This window comes from Lineus longissimus, chromosome 5 (assembly GCF_910592395.1).
Source record: "Lineus longissimus chromosome 5, tnLinLong1.2, whole genome shotgun sequence".
In the NCBI taxonomy this organism is placed as follows: Eukaryota; Metazoa; Nemertea; class Pilidiophora; order Heteronemertea; family Lineidae; genus Lineus; species Lineus longissimus.
Window position 1 is genome coordinate 21,034,327 of NC_088312.1, and position 20,887 is coordinate 21,055,213.

Here is a 20,887-nt window from a genome sequence, read left to right on the forward strand (position 1 = left end):
GACTTGTTCTACCCAGAACGCTAACAACAATGCAGTGCTGCCACCTGTCGCTAGTACATAAAACTAAACAATTTGTGATGAGTAAAAGCATGACGCTAACCAAATTATGATTCTTGAAGATCTCTGTGCATTTGTACATAACCTATGGTCACAAAAAGTTGGTATCCGGAGTCATTTGCATTCGGGAAAAAGTTTGAATCCTTGGACAGACCAAGTTGCAAGACCTCTGTGATATAATCTCACAAGGATATACCTCTGTGTGCTCCTTGCCTTGATACTGCAAGTTCAGCCGAAGAAGACTTTATAATCCAGTTTTTCTTTCATCATTATCGTTATAATAATCTGACCTTTTCTATCAACTTTCAGTGACCTAGTGTATGTATGCATTGTTGGAAATCTCTACAACAACACACTTTTAGAAATACAGTTGTGCAATGAACACGATTTTAAGTTTATTTTGACTTTTCATTTCTAAGTTTGCAATTTGCCATTTAATTTCAAACTTCAATATATTTTCACAATTTTTACAATTTGAATGAAATTACTGTCATTTATCTGCACGTTTTCTCGATATTTTGACGGTATCCACACATACGCTTGCTCCTCTCAAGTGACTGTTTCACCTGGTAGAATTAGTTCTAGAACACCTCGCTTTGAAATAACAACGCTTATGATATATTCTTGAATTATTTTGATTTTATAGCCTATGTGTGTTGTGTTTTTTGTGTAAAATCCAAACAATTCAAGATTATATCATATCAGCTCTAAAAAGTTATCTGTAGGGGACACCCTGTACAATTCGTTGCAGCCAATCGAATCAAATGAAACTCTAACCCAACCTCTCCATCTCTGTCCAACCTCAGCAACCAGGAGGATGACTTGAAATACTCTATGAGCAAGGCGTTCCATCATCTGATGCTGCCGGGGTTGGTCAACGAGTAAGCATTGTGTGACACTGTCACTAGGTAGCGCCACTTATCAGTAGATCAGACAGTCTCTTTGTCGCTTTCACAATAAGACTTTGTTTTGATTGCAGACACGTGCATGACACACATTTCAATTATAAAAAGTTACTATTATTAATGAAATTTGTCCTTTCTTTCAAATTTGTGCACTTTTAGTAGATTTCTCTCTGAAAAGCACTTTATTTTCTAAAAATGATTTTGAAGTTTTGATCAATAAGCACATCATTGCACAGTGCATTTCCCGTGCATGTACATTTTGTAGTGCACCATCTTCAATCAGAAACTGTTCTTTTCATTAGAGTGCTGGTCCGGCTTTGTCTCCATATGCTCATAGCATGACGGTTGTATGAATGTAGCATTTCAGAAACGGGCGTTAATTCTTAACAGCAATTGAAATTTCAGCCTTTTTCCCTCATCTTTTTTATTGTCTTTTTGTTTTGGTTTTCCCGTACAGAAGAGTTCCGATGCGGTGAGTCGTGTGCCATTATTATAAAACCAACTGTGGGATAAAATGCCTAATTTTTTGCGGTTTTTATTTTTGCAAGTTTTTCGAATAACCTTTATTCGTGAAACCAAAAATTATGAAAAGAAATTTTTTGAGTGGAAAAACCAGAATAATTTTTTTTAAAAGGAATTTTTGGCAAATTGCAAAAACTTATTTGGTGATTTTTTTTCAGCGTATCAATACTATTCGCAAAATCTGTGAAAATAAAGCAAACGTGAAAAATTGTCAGTTTACAGTAAATATTAGGTGCCGGTAGAATTTTGGCCGCTTTACTGTCTGTGCTGCCGATAGATAAGTGATTCTTAGCTCATGTTTAAATTGCATCGGTAGACTCCAAGTGGCTTTTAGGAATGTCTCTAGGCCAGAGTTGAAAGTGAAAAAATGGATATGTAGAATATAGATTTGTGTTTATTGTCACTGTTTGATGTCACTTCAGTGATAGTGGCACTTTCTCACGAGATGGAACCAGATGTCAATCTATCTGTTAGTACTGTTAACCTCTGTTTCTGTTGAATTCCTTTCCTTATGAGCGATTTTTGTCGCTGCGACTGTTATTGCTGCGATATGTGATAAAGAGGTCACTTCTCTGCATGTAAAAGCGGTAATTGCTTGGTTCGATATTGATTACAGGTTGCAGTGATGATCATCGATTCTCGTCGAAGGCACCTGCGATGACTTCAACAAGTGAACGATTTTGGGTGAAAGTTTCTAAACACTAACAGTAATCATTGTACCTGGACTTAGTAGTTATCCTTATGACATTGTTATTGTCTTTTTCAGACTGACCGAGGCAGACAGGACAGCAATACGAGTCATTCGACGAATACGATATTTCGTAGCTAGGAGAAAATTTCAGGTAAAATGTTTCAAGATAGTTTCCTTTGGGCCCATTAACATTAGTAAATGAAAAATAGAAAAAATTACTCTTTTGATGAAATTATGTCCCAATATTTGCAGTCTCAATTCCAATACTTGCCGTCTCAATTTCATAAATTTTACAGGATTTTGCCTTTTCCCCAAATTTGCTAACATGGTTTTTCAATCTGTTTCCAGCAAGCACGTAAACCTTACGACGTGCGTGATGTGATCGAACAGTATTCTCAGGGTCATTTAAATATGATGGTGCGAATAAAAGAGCTTCAGCGACGGTAAGCATCTTTGTATAGAGCAACACCCACCCTCGTGAACAAAAATGCTAATGGGTGAAGTTGGGTGTGGAGTAGTTTTTCATTGAAATGATAGATGGCATTAGAGTTCAGTTGTTTGCTCTGCTATCCTGGTTCCACATGGTTGGCAGAGGGCAGCAGACGTCTATTACCTTTTTGAGGTTGGTCTATTGTTTTGAGTGACAGGTTGCCTGATAAGTCTTTTGTGTCCTTTGGCAAGTCACTTAATTTGCCTTCTCACACCTATTCAGCGAGTCATGAATAATCGCTTGGATTGTAATTGTAAGCAAAACCTAAATTCATGTTCTATTCATACCCGTACCAGGGCCTCTTCATTGCCTAACGAATGTAGAACAAACATTTTTGTGGCAGTATGAATTTTCATGATTGTCGAAGGATGGTCACTTTCATGGCGGGTTATTTTCACCAAGTCCAAGGTGTCAAGCCAAAGCCTTATTTCTATGTTTTCTCCTCATATTCAGGCTGGACCAAACACTGGGTAAGCCGGGGACGTGGTATAATTCCAGTGATCGTGACAAACAGAAGATGACTATTGGTGCTAGATTAGCTCGGGTAGAAAACCAAGTAAGTTAATTGACAATTTAAAAAAAGATTCTTTGACATGATTCCATAGCTTCTCTATTCTGGAAAGTTTCTAAGGGTCATGTCAGAAATCCTGCGATTTGGTCATTTCCAGCCTTGTGTGTCCACTTAACAGAACAGCCAAATAGAAATGAGGCAGTGGGGTGTCAATTTGATTGAATTTCACATCTGCCTTATCAAAATATGATACTTGCGCCACAAATATTTATGACTCATCCATTATGATCAGAAATCCTCAAGCCTATCGGGTATCTTGTCATTGTGCTGGTGAAACTTCAACGATATCTGGTTACAGGTATCTTCCCTGGATACAATCATGTTCTTTTTGATTACTTGACCGTGGTTGACCTTTCTGCTTGTTTCTGGACTTTTTTCTGATGGCCTTCCCTGCCTAAAATATCATGAATGGTACAAACAGGTTGTTAATGTTTGTTCAGCTGGCCCCATCACTTTGGCCATCTTATAATAGCTACTGACTTTGTCCTCATCACACTCATCAGAGCATAATCCTGGTCAAATTGACTACCCTGCCCATTATTAAGCCAATACTTTATTGTTTAAAGCTACAGGCCCAACTTTATTCATGACCTCAAAGATGAATCACCTTTGAAAACAATTCTAAATCGTAGGGCTGGACCCAATCATACTTCAGCGGGAAATAATCCCCATCCAAATGACATATGCCCCATCCTTTTCGAAGCCACTCTGGCTTAGTTACAGCAAGCTACAGGTCCTTGTCCATCCATAGCTCCGCTGAAAAATCTCTTTAGAAAAGCATTTTGAATTGTAGGACACTTCAGCATGGATAATTCCATCCAAGTGACTTACCCCATTGTATTGTACGCGTCGGTCACCTATCCAAAGGTTGACCGCGCTCAACGTTGCTTAACTTCCACTCTGGGGCCAATGCGCCAACCACTGGGCCATAAAGGAATTCCCTCATGGCCGGCGGGTTAAGCCGTGCCATATACCTGGGGGTACTATACACCCATCAAGTTCGAAGCCACACTAAACAGGTCCTAATCTGCGTGTTCAATGATAAATTTCTTCTACAAAGAATTTTGAATGGTACGACTTGGTCCCAATTGCACTTCGGGTGGCTAAATCCGAGCCAAGTGCTATTCCCTGCCCACGTTGAAGCAACCAGGCTTAGTAACGGCAAGTAATCGGTCCTTAACTTATTCCAATCTTTTAAAATCAAAGTGAAAGAATTTGAAAAGAAAATACAAGATTGTCAAAATCTCAGCAGCTCATTTTGTGCCCGATTATCTCAACAATGTGCGCTATTGTTGACGATTCTTGTGCAAAGATGTTCGTCGCCGAAGTCATGCTGGCATGGTAACTGATTTCCACGCGCTGATTTACTAATCAAAATGCCGCCAATAATTATAATTAACTGAGGGACCTGCTGACGTTGGTATCAAATCTGGGGGGGTTATCCTTGTGGCCGTCTGCTGAAGGTCACGCACCTTTCATGTAGAATAATAGAATTAAAGACGGTATTGATATTCTCAATTGCCGCTAAAATCACTGCACTTGTTGTGGATCTTTGCATCCCATCAAAATGCCACGCCTGGTAACCAAACTTCAAATGGTATTGTTATAAACCGTGGAGTTATGACTCTATAACTTGACCAGTAAAGTTTTTTTGCAGTTACCACATGAAAGTTTTAAGGATTCTTCAAGATTTTCATCTTTCTTTCTCAAGATTTTTCCAAAATGTGACTCGCTCTACCAAAACTAGGCGCTTGTCACATCTGAACTTGACAGGTTGATACGGACTTGTTGTTCATTTCCCTATTGTAGACCTTTTGTGAAATCTATTACAAACTGATTTGGTTTCATTTCACCAAAGGTCTACAATAGGGAAATGAACAACAAGTCCGTATCAACCTGTCAAGTTCAGATGCGACAAGCGCCTAGTTTTGGTAGAGCGGGTCACAAATTTCGTCTTGTCTTGTATTCCCTGGTATCACAGCATGAGGTACAGCCCCCAGGATGGGTCTTCAACAAGGGGCAGCCCTGGCCTTTGCGCAGTCTTTCCCAGTGGCAAGGGAACCTGTCCTCAATCAGTAGCACCTACCTGTCCGTGGGAACTCCTCGCTAAGATTCTGCAGCACTTGTAAATTCCTTTTTTCCTCACGACCTTGACAGAAATTGGACCCCACTAATCTTAAGGTAACCAGACACCAAAAGAGCAACCTTGTTCGATCTTTACAAAGAATTCCAAGCCAACTTCCCCTCAGGGTTTGGCTAAAGAAATCAAAAGTTTTTCTGGTAACGGTTACTAAAAATATCATTCCCTTTGCCACTCTGTCCGATTGTGTGAACGCGGTTTCTCCCCATCGACTGAGAACGAAGTGTTCCCTCATCCTCTTTGCCCATTCAATTACACCATTCATCAAGCAAACTCTGGCCAAAAGTGTAGGATAGTTCCTTTTCCTACTGTTCCCTTTCTTATTCCAGGACAAATTGTAAAATATCAATAGCACTTATAAGTAACTTGACACCGGTCAATTAATTTTAAACAGGTTTTCCCCAAAAAAGGCTGTTGAAGGCCTGACGATGACCTAACCCCCTTTAGGCTTGGCGTAACAGGAAAAGCCGAATTTACAGGTTGCCACAGTATTTCTGTGCCGTGTTAGGGAAATTCCCTTTCATTAAGTTGTCATGACCTTGGGAGACACTGAGATACGCCCTTCACAACGGCGGACAGGTACCACTCCAAACACACTAGAACTTGTTCTTTACAACTTTGTCACTCCCCCGTCGGGCATTCACTAAAGATGCGGACAGTTCTCCCTTTCCGTGTTCCTCAAAGACCGTTCTTGACCTTGGGCCGCACACTTAAAAGAGAACTGGACAGGTTCTATTCAAAAAGCCATTGAACCTGTTTTACCCACTTCAGGCCTTCTCCAGAGAAATTGTCGTTGTGTTCCTGGTTTGGAAAAGCTTTGCGTTTTGAGTGGGAGGAAAAAGCAGACGTGAAATCTTCCTGGTTTGGAAAAGCTTTGCGTTTTGAGTGGGAGGAAAAATCAGACGTGAAATTTCCCTTATTTGCGATAATGTGATTACTCAGTTAAACTTGCCTCCGATGAGGGGTCGAAGATGAATTTGTCCTATTGAAGGTATTCAACCTAAAGATGTTGCACCATGTCTGAAGGACCTCTTGAAAGGACACTTAACCTTGACACTTGAGCATCAAGATCCTTTCCATTTCAATTGCATTTATTCTATAGTCACTTTTGCGGCGAGTGTGCCAATCTAGCCGTTCAACTCTCAAATCCCTTTCGCTATCTCGGCACTCGATTTCTTTCCACTTTAAACAGGAGAGCACTTCACCATGAAGATTGAAAGCGAACTCCTTTTGTTTGCCACGACTGACTGTTGTTGTTCTGGTGCGAGATTGGCAATTTCTTCAAGATATTAGGATCCATCTCTCAGATTTACTTTCTTGCCACAATTGCACAAGATTTGCCAAACGATGTCTTCCATTGCCTCCCGCTACCAACCGAATCTCGATGTTTGTCACAAGGTCTGCAACACCTCATAATCAGATATCGCCCTGATGAGATTTTGATGACCCTTGCACCTTTCGCTCGCTTTCAGACCCCTTTTCATTTTCGTTCTAAAACCGCAGCGTCCCTAACCCGATATTTGAGTAAGACATCTCCACAAAGGTTTCATGACCTTGACAGACAACGGAATCCACTTGCGGTTTCATGGGCCGCCATTGTCATCGGAATCCTTGGTCGGTGATGAGCCATCATGCAAGCTGAGGTGTGGAACTTCCTTAAGAACCCTTAGGCAGTATCTTTTCAGCTTCTTTCAAACACTCTGCACATCTTTTCACACTTAGCGAACAATGCTGTGTAAGTTTTATGAGGCCTGTTCAACTCATCAGGTGGGATGGAAGGCCAAGCAGCATGATTTGACACTCCAGGTCTTATTCCAAATTATGAATTTCAATTTGCACTAAATAACGAGTCTCAAGGTTGAAAGTACTTAGTATAGCTGTTGAATAATTGTCATGATAATTATTTTTACAAGGCATGTGGGTGTCTACTATCTAATTGTGGATAATGGAGTTGGAGTGATTAATTTGACCCCAGTCGCTGTCTGAAAATAATCATGCAATATGTAAATTATGCTGGTTCTTCTAGATTCGAACATTTATACCAATATTCGTTATTTAGTCCTTATTCATGCAAAATGATTTATTTGAAAATAGACCTGTGGTGTATAAAAGTGAATCCAATCAGGACTGTTTGTTAAAAGGGGCATTTTTGCTTGGTGTATGTACATATTTGATTCACTTTTCAGACCAACATTACCTAGTTCCGAGTTGGGAACCTGTAGGGTTATTGCACATAAGGTAGGCACTGCAATCATAAAGAGCCTAAAAATGGCAAGGAAAATTTGGCAGTGTTTTACATCAAATGGCTTGTTCTTGCATGCTCATGCGCTGTCCAATTTGGCGAAGTAAATATTTAATGATACTTCAGACATTCAAATTTCAAATGCAAGAATAAGTTTTGTTCAACTGGTGTGATTTCAGTGTAAAGTCGCCAAGGATCAGCGGTGCTTGTCTCGTGAAAAGAAATTCTGTCGTAATAGGCCTGCTTTGAAAAGAGAAGTGGTGGTAGCCACGTGGTGTTGTAGAAAATAAAAACATGCCTAACAACAGAAAAATGTGAAAAACAGTAGCAGTTTTCTCCACATGGTATGAGGTCATCGAATCAGGCCATACTCGAAAGAAGTTCAGATGCGTGCAAAGCCATTGGCGTCAAGTGTGTGATTTATGTTGTAACTACGGCCGCTGAGTGGCCTTCCCGCCCATCAAATATATAAAAATATCAACATGAGTGAAAACAAATTTTATTGGTGTTTACACCGGTTTCCTATGAATAGAACTGGGCTGATATCAGGAGGGGTTACCACAACAGTTGCCATTGTTGGTTCCATTCAAAGTTTGTTTGTAGATTTCTGTGCTCTGTTGACATCTGACTGTACATTTTCCATGAGATCATTAGTCAACTTGTCTCGGGACAGATGCTTTTATTGGCAAGATAAAGTTGTAATTATGTAAGTGAAGTTTTGGAGTGTATTGCAAATAAAATTGGCGATTTTTATTCTATTTTTCTATTTGCAATGCTCAATTGTTTACATTTTGCCCAGTTTTTGTCATAATATGTGTTCAAAGTTTCATTGTCAATCACACGAATATCGAACAGCACAACCATACCAAGATATTTCAAGGTTTTTTTTCTTAAAAAATTATCAAAAATCAAAATGTTATAAAAAACACAAATTGAAACCCAAGTAGTAAAGAACATCAAGTCAAAAAGAAAGTATTGCTTCAAAATTTCAAGATGATACGTGGTTTAATTCCAAAAAGAATGAAAAAAGGAAATTGACAGGAATTGGACCAGGTGTATTTTCACAGGATCACATCTTCCATCCCAGGGCATTCGGACTAAAATAACACTCTTGACCTGACCTCATACCCCTGAACAAGTGAAGCAGGTTTTAGTCCCTTCCTCCTCACAATGAGTCCCTTCCTTTCCGATCCACTTCACAATGCTTTAGACCCTTCAGCATCGGAAATCTCGTTTTGGCGAATTGTAAAAATAATCTGTGAAAGGTGGTGGAGTGTTTTGGCAGCCATCTGAACTTCTGTTTCAAATGTTGGTTGGTTCAGGCGCAAATCCTCACTTGAGGGATCATAGCATCCAGCTTTTAAACTTGATATTCTTCTTCTTCAGCTTTTTCTCTGCACTTGGAGGTATCATTTGCTCTCCCAGGAGTTTTTCTCCTCCAAGCCAGGATGTGCATTTTTGTGTGCCACTACAGTTAGGCACAAATTGATAAATTGTTCAAGTGACTCCGTCTTTGGTCAGAGGTCGCAAGCTACTCATGTTTCCCACACAATAATAGTCAACCCTGAACCCTTGCTTGTTGGCTGAATTGTTTTTCCAAATATATATATCAGGTTTCACCTGGGAGTTTGATTTCCAAACCTGGCCAGAATATCAGTGATGTGATTCAAGTCGCTTAATTCAAGTCTTCAGATACTGCAATGATAAAACATAAACCTGAGCACAAATTGTATAATCTCAGCTCAGACGGACTCAAACATGAATCGTTAAAAGCAAAACTAGAATAAGGACCTCGGAACCCTTCAAGAGCGAAAGAAATGTGGAACATTCCCACAAGAATCGTGGATGGAACTCTCTCTAATCCAATCAGTCTTGACAGGAGGTAAATCGCAGGTGCGTCTCTGAAACAAGGGCACAAAGTGTCCGCCAATTTCTGGAGCCATCAGACAGTGCCCTGGGTCTATTCTTGACACCTCCGACATGGGGCTGAAGGATTACCTAGACGGGAAGATCCTAGCCCTATTCAAGATGATTTTGGCCCTCATGATAATGCGGACACCAAACATGGATAATGACATTAATCCTGATAAGAGGCTTTGAGAGGGTCAGGTGGGTCGCAGGGCCAAAAGGCAGCTTCCAAAAATATTCAGCAGGATTTGGGTTGAGGATGACGTGTGTCCTCTGACAGTGACTGAGGTTCAAGGATTCGAAACTCCTGTTCCTGGCGACTTTCTGTAGAGTTTGACAGTTGAGGGATGTTTCTCAAGTTCTGCTGGGTCAAAGTGACTTGATTGGAATGAGTCCCCTAGAAAGAGGTACCAAAATCAATGGTCCCCCAAGAAAGGGGGGTTAAGTTTCATACTCAGATACGTAAAAATAATGTGTGGGTTCAATTTGCCGCAGGTTGAAATGAGATGCAACAGGAAGGGGTGTTACCTGCCTGATGACCCTGCTGGAACCATCTTGTTCAATCTGACACAATGACTCATAACAGTCGCCACAATAGAACCTGTCTAGACGTCAGAAACGCCACACAATTCCCATAAACCAATTGTATTCAAATGAGGCGGAAGTCAAAAAGTTTTTTCAATTCCGTACACATTGTCCTTGAATTTCATTGAGTAAGTTTGAGATTCCCAGCTGGGGGTGTTTTCTGCAGGTTGCTAACAGAAAATGGGAACACCCGTCCTGCCCTTTGAACCTGTGCCGTGATTTGCGTAACCTCAACTTGTCTAGTGTCTGCCCCATTCCACATGTTTCTAAAAAACCCAAACAGAACACCCGTCTCTCAGCTTTGAACCCGCCCAGTGATTTGCATCATCTCAACAAGTCAATTTCCTGTGCATCCCTCCCTATTAACTTCATTCCGCATGTTGCTAACAGAAAAAAAGGGGTCGCTCAAATTTAATCATTTTACGTAATATGAAAACTGGCTCGCTTTCACAGACTTGGCAGGTGTTCCATAAATGCAAGTTTTCATTTAAAAGCACTCTCTAGTTCACCTCATCTTCGGCAGGTGGCACTGTATGTGCTTTTGCTGTCTTCACGAGGTAAATAACGAGGTAAATAACGATTTCAGATGTACAATTTATAGAATGTTCAAACAAAACCTGAATATGGAGCCCTATGTTAAAAAATTACCATTATATCAAACGGTCAGTATTTGTAAATTTCGTACTGGATCTATAAAATTCCCAGAAACAGTAACCAGAATGTATAGAAATGAAACTGCAGAAAATATTTGTGGTCTTTGTGACCAGGTTTGTGTAAGAGACGAACTTCATTATTTTATTACGTGTCCGTATTTCCGTCACATGCGAGTAAGGTTGTTTCCAAACTTAAAAGAATTACCTCAGGTTTTTTATCATGAATTTTTCCATCGCATTATGACTAAATGTTCCCGGGTAAACTTAGACAATATTCATAGTTTTTGTAAAGAATTCATCAGCTTGGTCCACCATATGTAAATGTTAAATCATGTAACCTCTTATACCCGAAAGGGTTTTTTGGAGAGAAATAAATTATGTTATGTTATGTTATGTTATGTTATGTTATGTTATGTTATGTTATGTTATGTTATGTTATGTTATGTTATGTCTTCAAAGGCCCTATCTGTGACGTAATGTGTCTTTAGCGTTTTTGGAGGTTTTCATATGACTGTAATGACTATTAGGATTTCTAAATCTGTAATAGACCCTCATCAACTGCACAACTGTTGTTTGCTAAACCGAATTCTGCAAAATCAAAAACAAAAGTTTTCAGGATTTTCCATGACTACCTGTAAAAAATCTATGATTTTGAATAGATAATCTTGATTGTAGCACACAGCTTGACCACCCCCCATGATCCAAATTTGGGGATAACAAGTTCTGATTAAACAAAGCGAGTTGATAACCCGTTGACTATGAGGGTCTATTGTTTTCTTTATCATTGTGAAGCTTGGTTAGAGGTCATAGGCTGCTTTGTAAACACTAACAGGTTGAAAACTTGATAACCCCCTTTTCCTGGACCCCTTTGTGAAAGAGGCTGAAGGGGATGTGAAAAAGGATGCGGGATGTGTTCTGTCTCCATGTAATTAGGAAGGACAGACTCCCAAATACAAAATTTAGTGTTTTGGCTGATCCAAATAACAACTTAGATTTTGTATTCTCTTGAAATTTGTTGATAGTCCATGGAGTGTTCATGAGTGTGTATGAAAAGCGACGTTCATAAGTAACCTTTATGATACGCGAGTCATTTTGTCTGTGAAAGGACTTTGGAGCACTGATTTCAGGGAGTCTAAATTTTTAGCTCACCTCTTAGCAGAGGTGAGCTTATCCCATACCGTGGCGTCCGTCGTCCGTCGTCGTCGTCGTCGTCGTCGTCGTCGTCGTCGTCGTCGTCGTCGTCGTCGTCGTCCGTCGTCCGTTAGCAGGGCACGTTTCGTAACTGTTAGAGCTATTGAGTTGAAACTTGGTACACATGTACCCTTATGTAATGACACCTTGGAGACCAAGTTTCGGTTCGATTCGTTTCATGGTTTGGCCACCAGGGGGCCAAACGTTAAAAGTGAAAATATGCAATATCTCCCTTAATAGTAGTGGGGAAATTTTGAAAAAAATATGGTAGGTACCTCTAGCAAAGGTGCATCATATATCCTCCGGGTTTTTGATTTGCCCTCCTTTTCAAGGTCACAGAGGTCAAATAGTGTAAATTGGCCGTTAGGATGTAACGATGGCACGTTTCTAAACTGCAATGACTATTGATCCCAAATTTGGTACACATTTACCCCTTAGTCAGGTAATCTCAGGGACCGAAGTTTGGTCCAATATGATTCACCACTTGACCACCAGGGGGCAAAATCAAAAAACCTTAAAAATTTGATTATTCCTTAACTTCTTGCCCGATTGCCACCAATTTGATATCATGGGTACATCTAACCGCCATACAATATATGTCACACAGGTTTTTAATTTGACCTTCTTGTCAAGGTCACAGAGGTCAAATGGCGTAAATTGGCCGTCAGGCCGTAACTATGGCACGTTTCTTAACTGCAATGACTATTGATCACAAATTAAGTACACATGTACCCCTTGGTCAGGTGGTCTCAGGTACCGAAGTTTGGTGCGATCTGATTTGCCGTTTGGCCTCCAGGGAGGGGGCCAAATCGTAAATTCTTCAAAATGCCATTATTCCTAGTATTACTTGCCTGATTGGCACCAATTTTATATCATAGGTACATCTAATTCTAACAACCATTCAATGTGTCACCCGGGTCTTCTTTGATTTGACCTACTTTTCAAGGTCACAGAGGTCAAATGTACTGTAAATTGGCCATTTTGGGGAAATTGTAATTGCTTGGACCTACATCAAACCTAACACTACATGACACAATACCATGCTCTTTATCCATCTTTCCTCCACATGAGGTGAGCACAATGGCCCTGGCCATTTCATTTAATCATTTGTGCTCTGTTTAACCACTTACACATTCACACCAATAATGATAGTAGGATTTCTTTTGCCAAAGTTATCGTCCATCCTCAGTTGAAAGCAGCTTCACATGCAAGGGAGGAGCATGTGATCGACCCTGGTATGCTCATTCAGGATCAAAAGTTGCCTGTAGATCGTGAAGTGTTAAAATTTTCACTAATGGTTCAAATCAACCTGCCTCTTTGAGTCAGACGTGCAACTACTTGACCAAAGGAATCTGTACTTTTTATGCGCAAAATACACAGATATTGTGGTCAATGTCCTACAATGATATCACTCCGGGAGAGTTGAATACCAAGACCTTGATAATTTACTATTAAGGTCACTGCCCCAGTGCCCGAACAAACTCCATCCCTGGGGTGCCTAGAAAATTGTAAGAAAATTAGTCTGCCAGGTTACTATGCCCTAGTAAATTACTCCAACAAAAAAATTGCCGGGGAAATTTTGTCCAATGGGTGATGAGTTTGTGTAATTGAGTTGGGCACATTTGTTGTGGTATGTGTATTGGATGATGTTGACCTGATTTTCGGCAACCACTTGTTGTGAAGTTGTTGAGGACAAACACTGGTCCATTGCGTGGAAAATTATGGACTGTTGGCATTTATTGGAATATAATTAATCATTTTGGCTAATTCTCTATTGTCAGGCAGAAAATTTCCCTCAACAGTTCAGGATCATTGAAACATTTGAGGTACTTCAGTAGAAGGGGTGATAAATCACCTTTTTGCGATACCATAGCCACACCAGCTGAGCAAGACACAACTTTAAATTAAATATAGAAAAAAAGCTCTTGTACTTTGTGCTGAATAGGTGTGATAATTTTGTGGTTCAAATTGACTATGTCCTGGTAAGGGTAATGCAGAACAGCAGAAGAAATTTCCATTGCAGGGTGATCCAGACATGAAGACTAACAGCTATTCAGAAACTACAGGAAGAGAATGTCAGGAGTCACTTTCTCAGGAAAAAAACCTCTTCAAATCTTTGACAGAACCACTGAGATTTTGGCTGAGGTCCAAATGAAACTAGGTCGTAGTAAGATGGTCCAGATACAGGTTTGGCGGGAAGTTATGGTGGGCGTTTCTGGGTGAGATTTGGCATGATGTCAACGACTTTATTTCAAGTGACAGCCTGGAAAGGAATGATTTATGCAATCTTTGGTACTCTAGGATAAGCGTGGTGATAAGTGCATAACGATTAGTTCTGGTTTAGCGGGAAGTTGTAATGGGAGGGTCCAGATAAACCAAATTGGCACCGTATCAAAAATTATATTTCAAGTGATATCTTTGGAAAGAATGATCTATGCAAATGGAAAGCGCTTTTCGGATTTTCTTTCATCATTTCGTGGGTTGGCGGGAAGTTGTATTGGGTTGGTGGAATTGAGCAAAATTGACACCGTATCAACATTTTATTACAATATTTCTCGGAAAGTAATAATTTATTCCATCTTCTCTACAGAACTGTAGCAAAAATCCGATAATGGACCATCAAGGCTAAAATGACTATAATGATAATGATGACAGACACTATATATTGCCCTGTGTTGAGGCTAACCAATTGACCAATATTCTATTGTCAGTTCATTCAACCATTTTGGTAAATCAAATATATTTTCTAAAAACCAATTTTCAAATGTAACTGCCACGGAAAATTTCTAGTCCATCCAGCTTTCCTTCCCGCCAAAAATCCACCTGTCCCCTTTAGGTCACCAGATACAGCTTCCAAACATATAATGACAGTTTGACAACAAAAGTGACTGTCCTCATCTGGAGGTCACTAGGCCACCATCTCATTGTAGTTGCACTCAAGGCCACCCAGTTTATTCTCATGACAAACGCTACTAAACCTAGCGATACTAAATCTGGTTGCCTATTTTTAACTCGTCAACGAGTGTTGTAAAATCAAACAAAGGTCGTGAATGTTTACAAACAAAATAGGTAAAGCGATAAGGTCAAGTTCAAGCGATTCCTGAAGGATGCTGGGATACGATTGAAGCATTACTTTTGGCGGTCGCGATGTGCAAAAGTAAACATAGCGTGAAAATTGATGGAAAACTTGGCCAAATAAGAATTTGTTACTCGTCCCTTCTTGTTTTCTCCTTTACTGCATCACCATCCATGCAGACTCCTCTTGATTCCTTCTAATCATTCTAATCGTTTCCTGATGTGTCACGAATTTCAATTTGTTTGAAGAAATAACATCATCATAGCTGGATCAACTTGACCTTAACGGCCATTCACAGTGGGAATACTTCGTATGATCAAGTCAGATAGAGTTTAATCGCCCCAGATTGGAGCTTTGAAAATGCACAATCTGAACACGGTTCTAGTAAAATGTTGACTGCAGTTGAATAATTTTTCAATGATTTTGTTTGGAAAAGTCACAGTCTTTCTGGAAACAATTTTTGTACGAAACAACAACAACATGCCCAAGTTATCCCTTCAAGGCCTGTCACTATTTCAGGTCGAGTACTTTACCTTCTTATTTGTTGTTTCATGCAAATGATCTACCTAACCAATCAGAGGATAATCGTAATTTTTGGCGCTAAATTTGCCCTACTCCATAACTGGGTGAGACCTACATTTTGATTAAAGTTATCTTTTATTCTCAGATTGAGTTGTGTACCCTGGGGTGACGTGACCCAATGGCGGGAAACTTAACTGGGTTAGTTGGCCTGAACTGAATTGTGTGAGTTGTCCTTGATGAGCGATTATTAGTCTCCTTGACCTAGCACTTTCATGCATTGTCAAGAATTCTCTGGGCCTTGATCCTTGGCGAATGCATCAATGGCCATTACCACTCTCAAGACTGACATTCTGGCATAATTGACAGTCCCCTCTCAGACCTGTCACAATCAAATTCCACTAGGCCTACCACGCTCCTCTAAACATCTTACTTGACACAATTACTCACTTAATACTCTAATTAAACACTTAAAACAAACACAGAAACTCCACTCCTCCATTTCCCATGGAAGACCAGGATATTTTATCCAAGTTTTGAACCAGATATTGTAAACCTCTGTGAACTGCTGGACACCTTTCTAAGGGCTACGAGAGATGTGTCCTTGTTCGAATGGCTGTCTGTCAATCTCTTGGGAACCACTTTAGGACTGCTTCCAGTTTCATAAACCTTAGATTTAAAGTCCTTTAGAATGTGTGACTTTTTACTGGGACGGGACTGTGGTTAGCTGAAGGAGTGGGTAGAGCCATGCTCAAATCACCAATGATGGACATGCTAACCGTAGAGCCATGCTCAAATCACCAATGATGGACATGCTAACCGTAGAGCCATGCTCAAATCACCAATGATGGACATGCTAACCATAGAGCCATGCTCAAATCACCAATGATGGACATGCTAACCGTAGAGCCATGCTCAAATCACCAGTCATGGACATGCTAACCGTAGTCGGCAGTCATACATGGCGGTAGAGCATGGGTCATCCAACTTTACACTTTAACCTCGTTCTATCATGAACCAGAACACCATCCCCCTCGACAGTTGAATCCAAGTTGAATTTAAGTCTAAATGCCTCTCACAGAGTCATCTTTAAACTGGTATGCACTTCTCGCCAACTGCGAGTTTGTTAGTTTCCAGGATAAAATCCCTCACTTTCATGACCCCAAGGTCGCATTGACCTGTCATGAACAATGCACCCTCAAGCGTCAATCTCAAATTCAAGATTACTGAGTTTTTTATTTCGATGGAAAATAATCTCGACCCGCAAATCTTAAGTATATTTGACAAGTTGGATTGGGTTTTTCTCTTGAATGAAATTAGATCTTTATCTTAAATCTAATGTTTTGCTGGACCAGGTCAAGGCTTTTCCTGTGACAGAGCACCCTTGTTTACGAACAAATATCGGGTGGAATTCGGGCAGGAATTGGTGTTCAATTCAATGTCGCTGTGAAGATGTCAGCAAAATTTGCCAGCAGCTCTTGCCGTCGTGTAGTCTTAGCTTTAGGATTGACATTTTTGCGAGTGCATGTTTCCCTCTCAAACCACAGTAATAAAACGGTCATGAGAATCTTGGATAAGAAATAAGAAATAAGTTGCCAACTTTAGGCTGGTCCATTTCACATGTTTTTCCTGGCAACTCAATCCTCGTCTTAACTGATGCTAATTCAAGAAGAGGCTGATGTGCCAATATGATTATTGCAGTAAAAACTCTGAAGGATCAAGTGATAAATGCATTAAATGCCATCATTTGGGGAAAGATAAATTATTGTGAAGTGTTTTGTATGATATTGCAATGAAAACACAAAAGAAACCCCCTTGTCTTCAGATATTAGATCCCATCTATAGGCTGTAGGCTGCTCTTCAGTATAACTGTATGTTCTTTTGTCATCTGTGCCTTCCACTCTGAGGTAAAATCTATATAAAAGTCAGAATATCCCACTGAGTAAGAACTAAGTGTCTGAATTCAAATCAAAAAAATTACCCTCAACTCATTTGCCGGCCAAAATTGGAGCAGTAAATCTGTAAGATCTTTTTTAGTAAGGACTTTACAGACACCCGATTTATCTCTGCAATGTCCATAAATTGTCCTTAAAAAAACGGGCAACACTTCTTCAAGTTTAACCCACAAGATTAGCCTGGTATCGCTGGTTTACCCTAGAGGGATGTGATCTTAAAACCTCAATAAGAAGTCAGACTCTCTCAAATTCTCCCATGGAACCTTTTTTACGCCACCTACAGTGCATGTCAAAAGTAAATGCACTTACCATTTTAAGCAAGGTGCTGGGCATATGTCCTTGCATTCTGAGAATTGGTGGGATAGTGATTAGAGTGTTGTGCCCGTAATCAGGAGGATATGGGCTTGACTCTCGTAAGGATCCAATGTTTTCCACTCAGTGTTCTTGAGCACGACGCCTAACCACTGCTTTGTCCTTCAAATTGTAAGTGAAAGTCAATTTCCAACTGGTGCCAATGCAGGGGGAAGCATATCACTCCATCCAGGTGGAAGGGTGTCAGTGATGAACTCCTTTCCCTGCCCTGCTATGCAACAACTGCTCACTCACTGCAAACAAAGAGAGAATTCCCTTTGAGCAGTGGTGAAAACTATGCAGATATTTACTTTTGGCATGTACTGTAGCATTCAACCAGTTTGCCTTTTGGTAACCCTGCGGCTGGATGGGCATATTTGCTGAACTTGTCACGTTCTTGGGACCGTGTCTGAGCAAATTTACAAAGATATTTTTTGTGCTCTTTTTCCTTCTTGGTATCCATCAAATATTAGCAGTTGATTGACCTGATTTTGTGTCTGAGGGCGTTTTCAGTTTATCGTGGATTTGTTGTGCTTTGACTCGGTTGACATTGCGCCACTAACTGGGAAGTGTGTGGAGTTCCCCCTATATAGGTCCAAAAGAGTCGTTCTCACTTCCTGCAGACGTGAAATTTAAAACGCTACGACCCACGATCAACATCGCATGCGACAAAATATTGCTCAGTTATAGTGGTCATCGCAGGTGCCTGCGATAGGAATCAAGCAACCTGCAACCAATATCAAACGCAGTGATTACCAGTTCAACCAATGTACAAGAGATAATTTTGGCCACAGATAGAAGCAATTATTATTGCAGATTGCAGCAACAACAATCACTTGTTTGCGGGAGGGGGGCTTTACTTATTTGGCAGAAGCATTTGACTTGTATCGTTTGTGACTTGTTGGAGATTTGACTCATATCACTTGTTTCTTTGGATACAGCCGCTTTAAATAGACACACTTTCTCATTACTTTTTCAAATCTAATTAATAGTTTTGGTCAATCACTTGGCTGAAATTCATCAGGGTAGTAGCATAGTTACAGCAGCAATTACCACGGTTACCAGTGTCCTGGGCAACCTGTTGATGAGGACTCTGGAAAAGTTTGTTTCAGTTTGGCTTGATCAGATGTCTAATGCATTCATGTACATAATATTCATATAGTTGGCAACTGCCGGTTCGGGTCAACTTTGCTTGAAATATGATTTGATTTCAACTCAAGTTGCCTGGACCGATAGTGTAAACAGGAATTCTTCGCAAGTGTTGTTTTTTTCACTATCTGGGGTCAAATCGCATGAAAATAATCAATCTTATGGTTTTATCTTAAAAAATTCACCCACTCAGGAAGTAATTGATGTGAAATCATTAAAAGTCTGCTTCCTGGAATATTGAGCGCCACGAAAATTCCCTTGTTTATAATAATGGGCCGTAGCTCCCGGCCTGACTTATTTGTAACCAACCCCAGGTACTTTACCTGACACCTGCTAATGGACCTGTCACATTTAATCGACCATATATCGCCAACTAATTACCAACTCTATAAATTCTTGTTAGGCATTGGGTAACTATATACAAAGGCCTAATACAGTTGAACCTCTATATTTAGAACTCCCTTGGGACTGAGAAGTAGTGTCCTTCAGAGAGAGGTGTGCTTATTAGAGAGGTAAAATTGAATGGCGGGGACCAGAACTAGTGTCTTTACTAGAGAGAGTGTCGTTAGTAGAGAGGTGTCCACTCAAAGGGGTTCCACTGTAGTTTCTATGCTCACTTGCTCACAGTTGACTTGGTTGAAATTTTATCTTGAGTAATATTATCCAGGTTCTTGTCTAATGACAGCATCAGTGAAAGAATTAATGTAAAGTTTATATATTCAGTTGTTTAATTTGCTTTAATGATGTGTTAATTGGTAGTTCATTATATTAAATAATATATCAAAGAAATAACTCATGAGAAGGCATAAAGTAGGAGTTGCTATGAGCTAAAAATGGTGTCATCAGAAATAAAGTCATGATAGAGATATGGCCACTTGTTGTTTGAGTATTTCACCCAGGCAAGTTTAGGCACCAAGCCAGAATGAGTAAGCGTAGAGTAATCGTCAACTTTTTTCCGCAAATTGCCAGCAATTCTTGTTACGCTGATAGTTCACATCAAGTATGACTCATTTGTTGGAAAGTCGTACTTGCAATCATGTCTAATTGGCAATATGCCTTGGAGCTTGGCTTGACAACAACAACCGGTTATTTTTAACCATCCAACTTAACCTAGTTGCATGAAAATGATGCCCGGGCATCAACATGACAGTGCTTGCCTGGATAATGAGATAGTTTAATTAGGTTGAGCAATTAACGAGGTTATTTTGATTGTACATGTTGTGTAGAGTTTTCAATTGGAGCCGTTATACCTGTCGATGCGAACCCAGTGTAGCGGGTTCAAATGCCAAACCTAGAAGACGGCATGTTTGGGTATTTAATGCATAAAAAGTGTGAACGAGTAATAGAAATGTGACAAGGACCTCAGACGTGCATGAAATACCAACCCCTTGACCACAAGAAACCCATTTGTATGAGCATTTATCTGCCATTTCTGTTTGGCTGTTTCGGCTCAAATGATTTGAATAGGTTATATGTTTCCACCACTGTTTTCCTACCACGGTTCACTATAAGATTTTCCAGTATGGAAATTACGAAATGATAACTGTCAGTCTGTATATTATTGGCATCATCAACAGCTAATGTGTTATGAGTAGTGTGTTATCTGTACAACATTAGTCTCCAAAGCTTTCGATCATACCAACCTGATCATACCGTAATAACTAGTGTTTGTACTGGTGTAGGCCTATACTTTTAGACCTTTAGTATCCCTCCCCAAAACCACTTGTCCTTTAAGGGTTTGCGTGCAAAAGTATGTACAGTTTTTTCGACGGGTAAAAATACCACCATTTTCATCAAAATTCTGTGAAATCAAAGAAATTTTGAAACGAGGGGTTTAAAATAGGCTTTGTCTCAATGGATTATAAAAAATCTGTTTCTAGCA

The 20,887-nt window shown here is 40.0% G+C and overlaps 1 protein-coding gene across 2 annotated transcripts in view; it reads left to right on the top strand.

Annotated features, from left to right (window-relative positions):
• Positions 1 to 20,887, top strand: part of LOC135487789 (potassium voltage-gated channel subfamily KQT member 1-like) — a 105,446-nt gene that overhangs the window by 78,601 nt on the left and 5,958 nt on the right. For both annotated transcript variants that reach the window (XR_010446887.1, XM_064771871.1), the window contains exons 12-14: positions 2,251 to 2,326; positions 2,524 to 2,618; positions 3,119 to 3,221. Coding sequence is in view for 1 of the 2 variants with exons in the window: in XM_064771871.1 (XP_064627941.1) it covers positions 2,251 to 2,326; positions 2,524 to 2,618; positions 3,119 to 3,221 (274 nt within the window). In the remaining variant the exon portion in view is untranslated. The remainder of the gene's footprint in view (positions 1 to 2,250; positions 2,327 to 2,523; positions 2,619 to 3,118; positions 3,222 to 20,887) is intronic.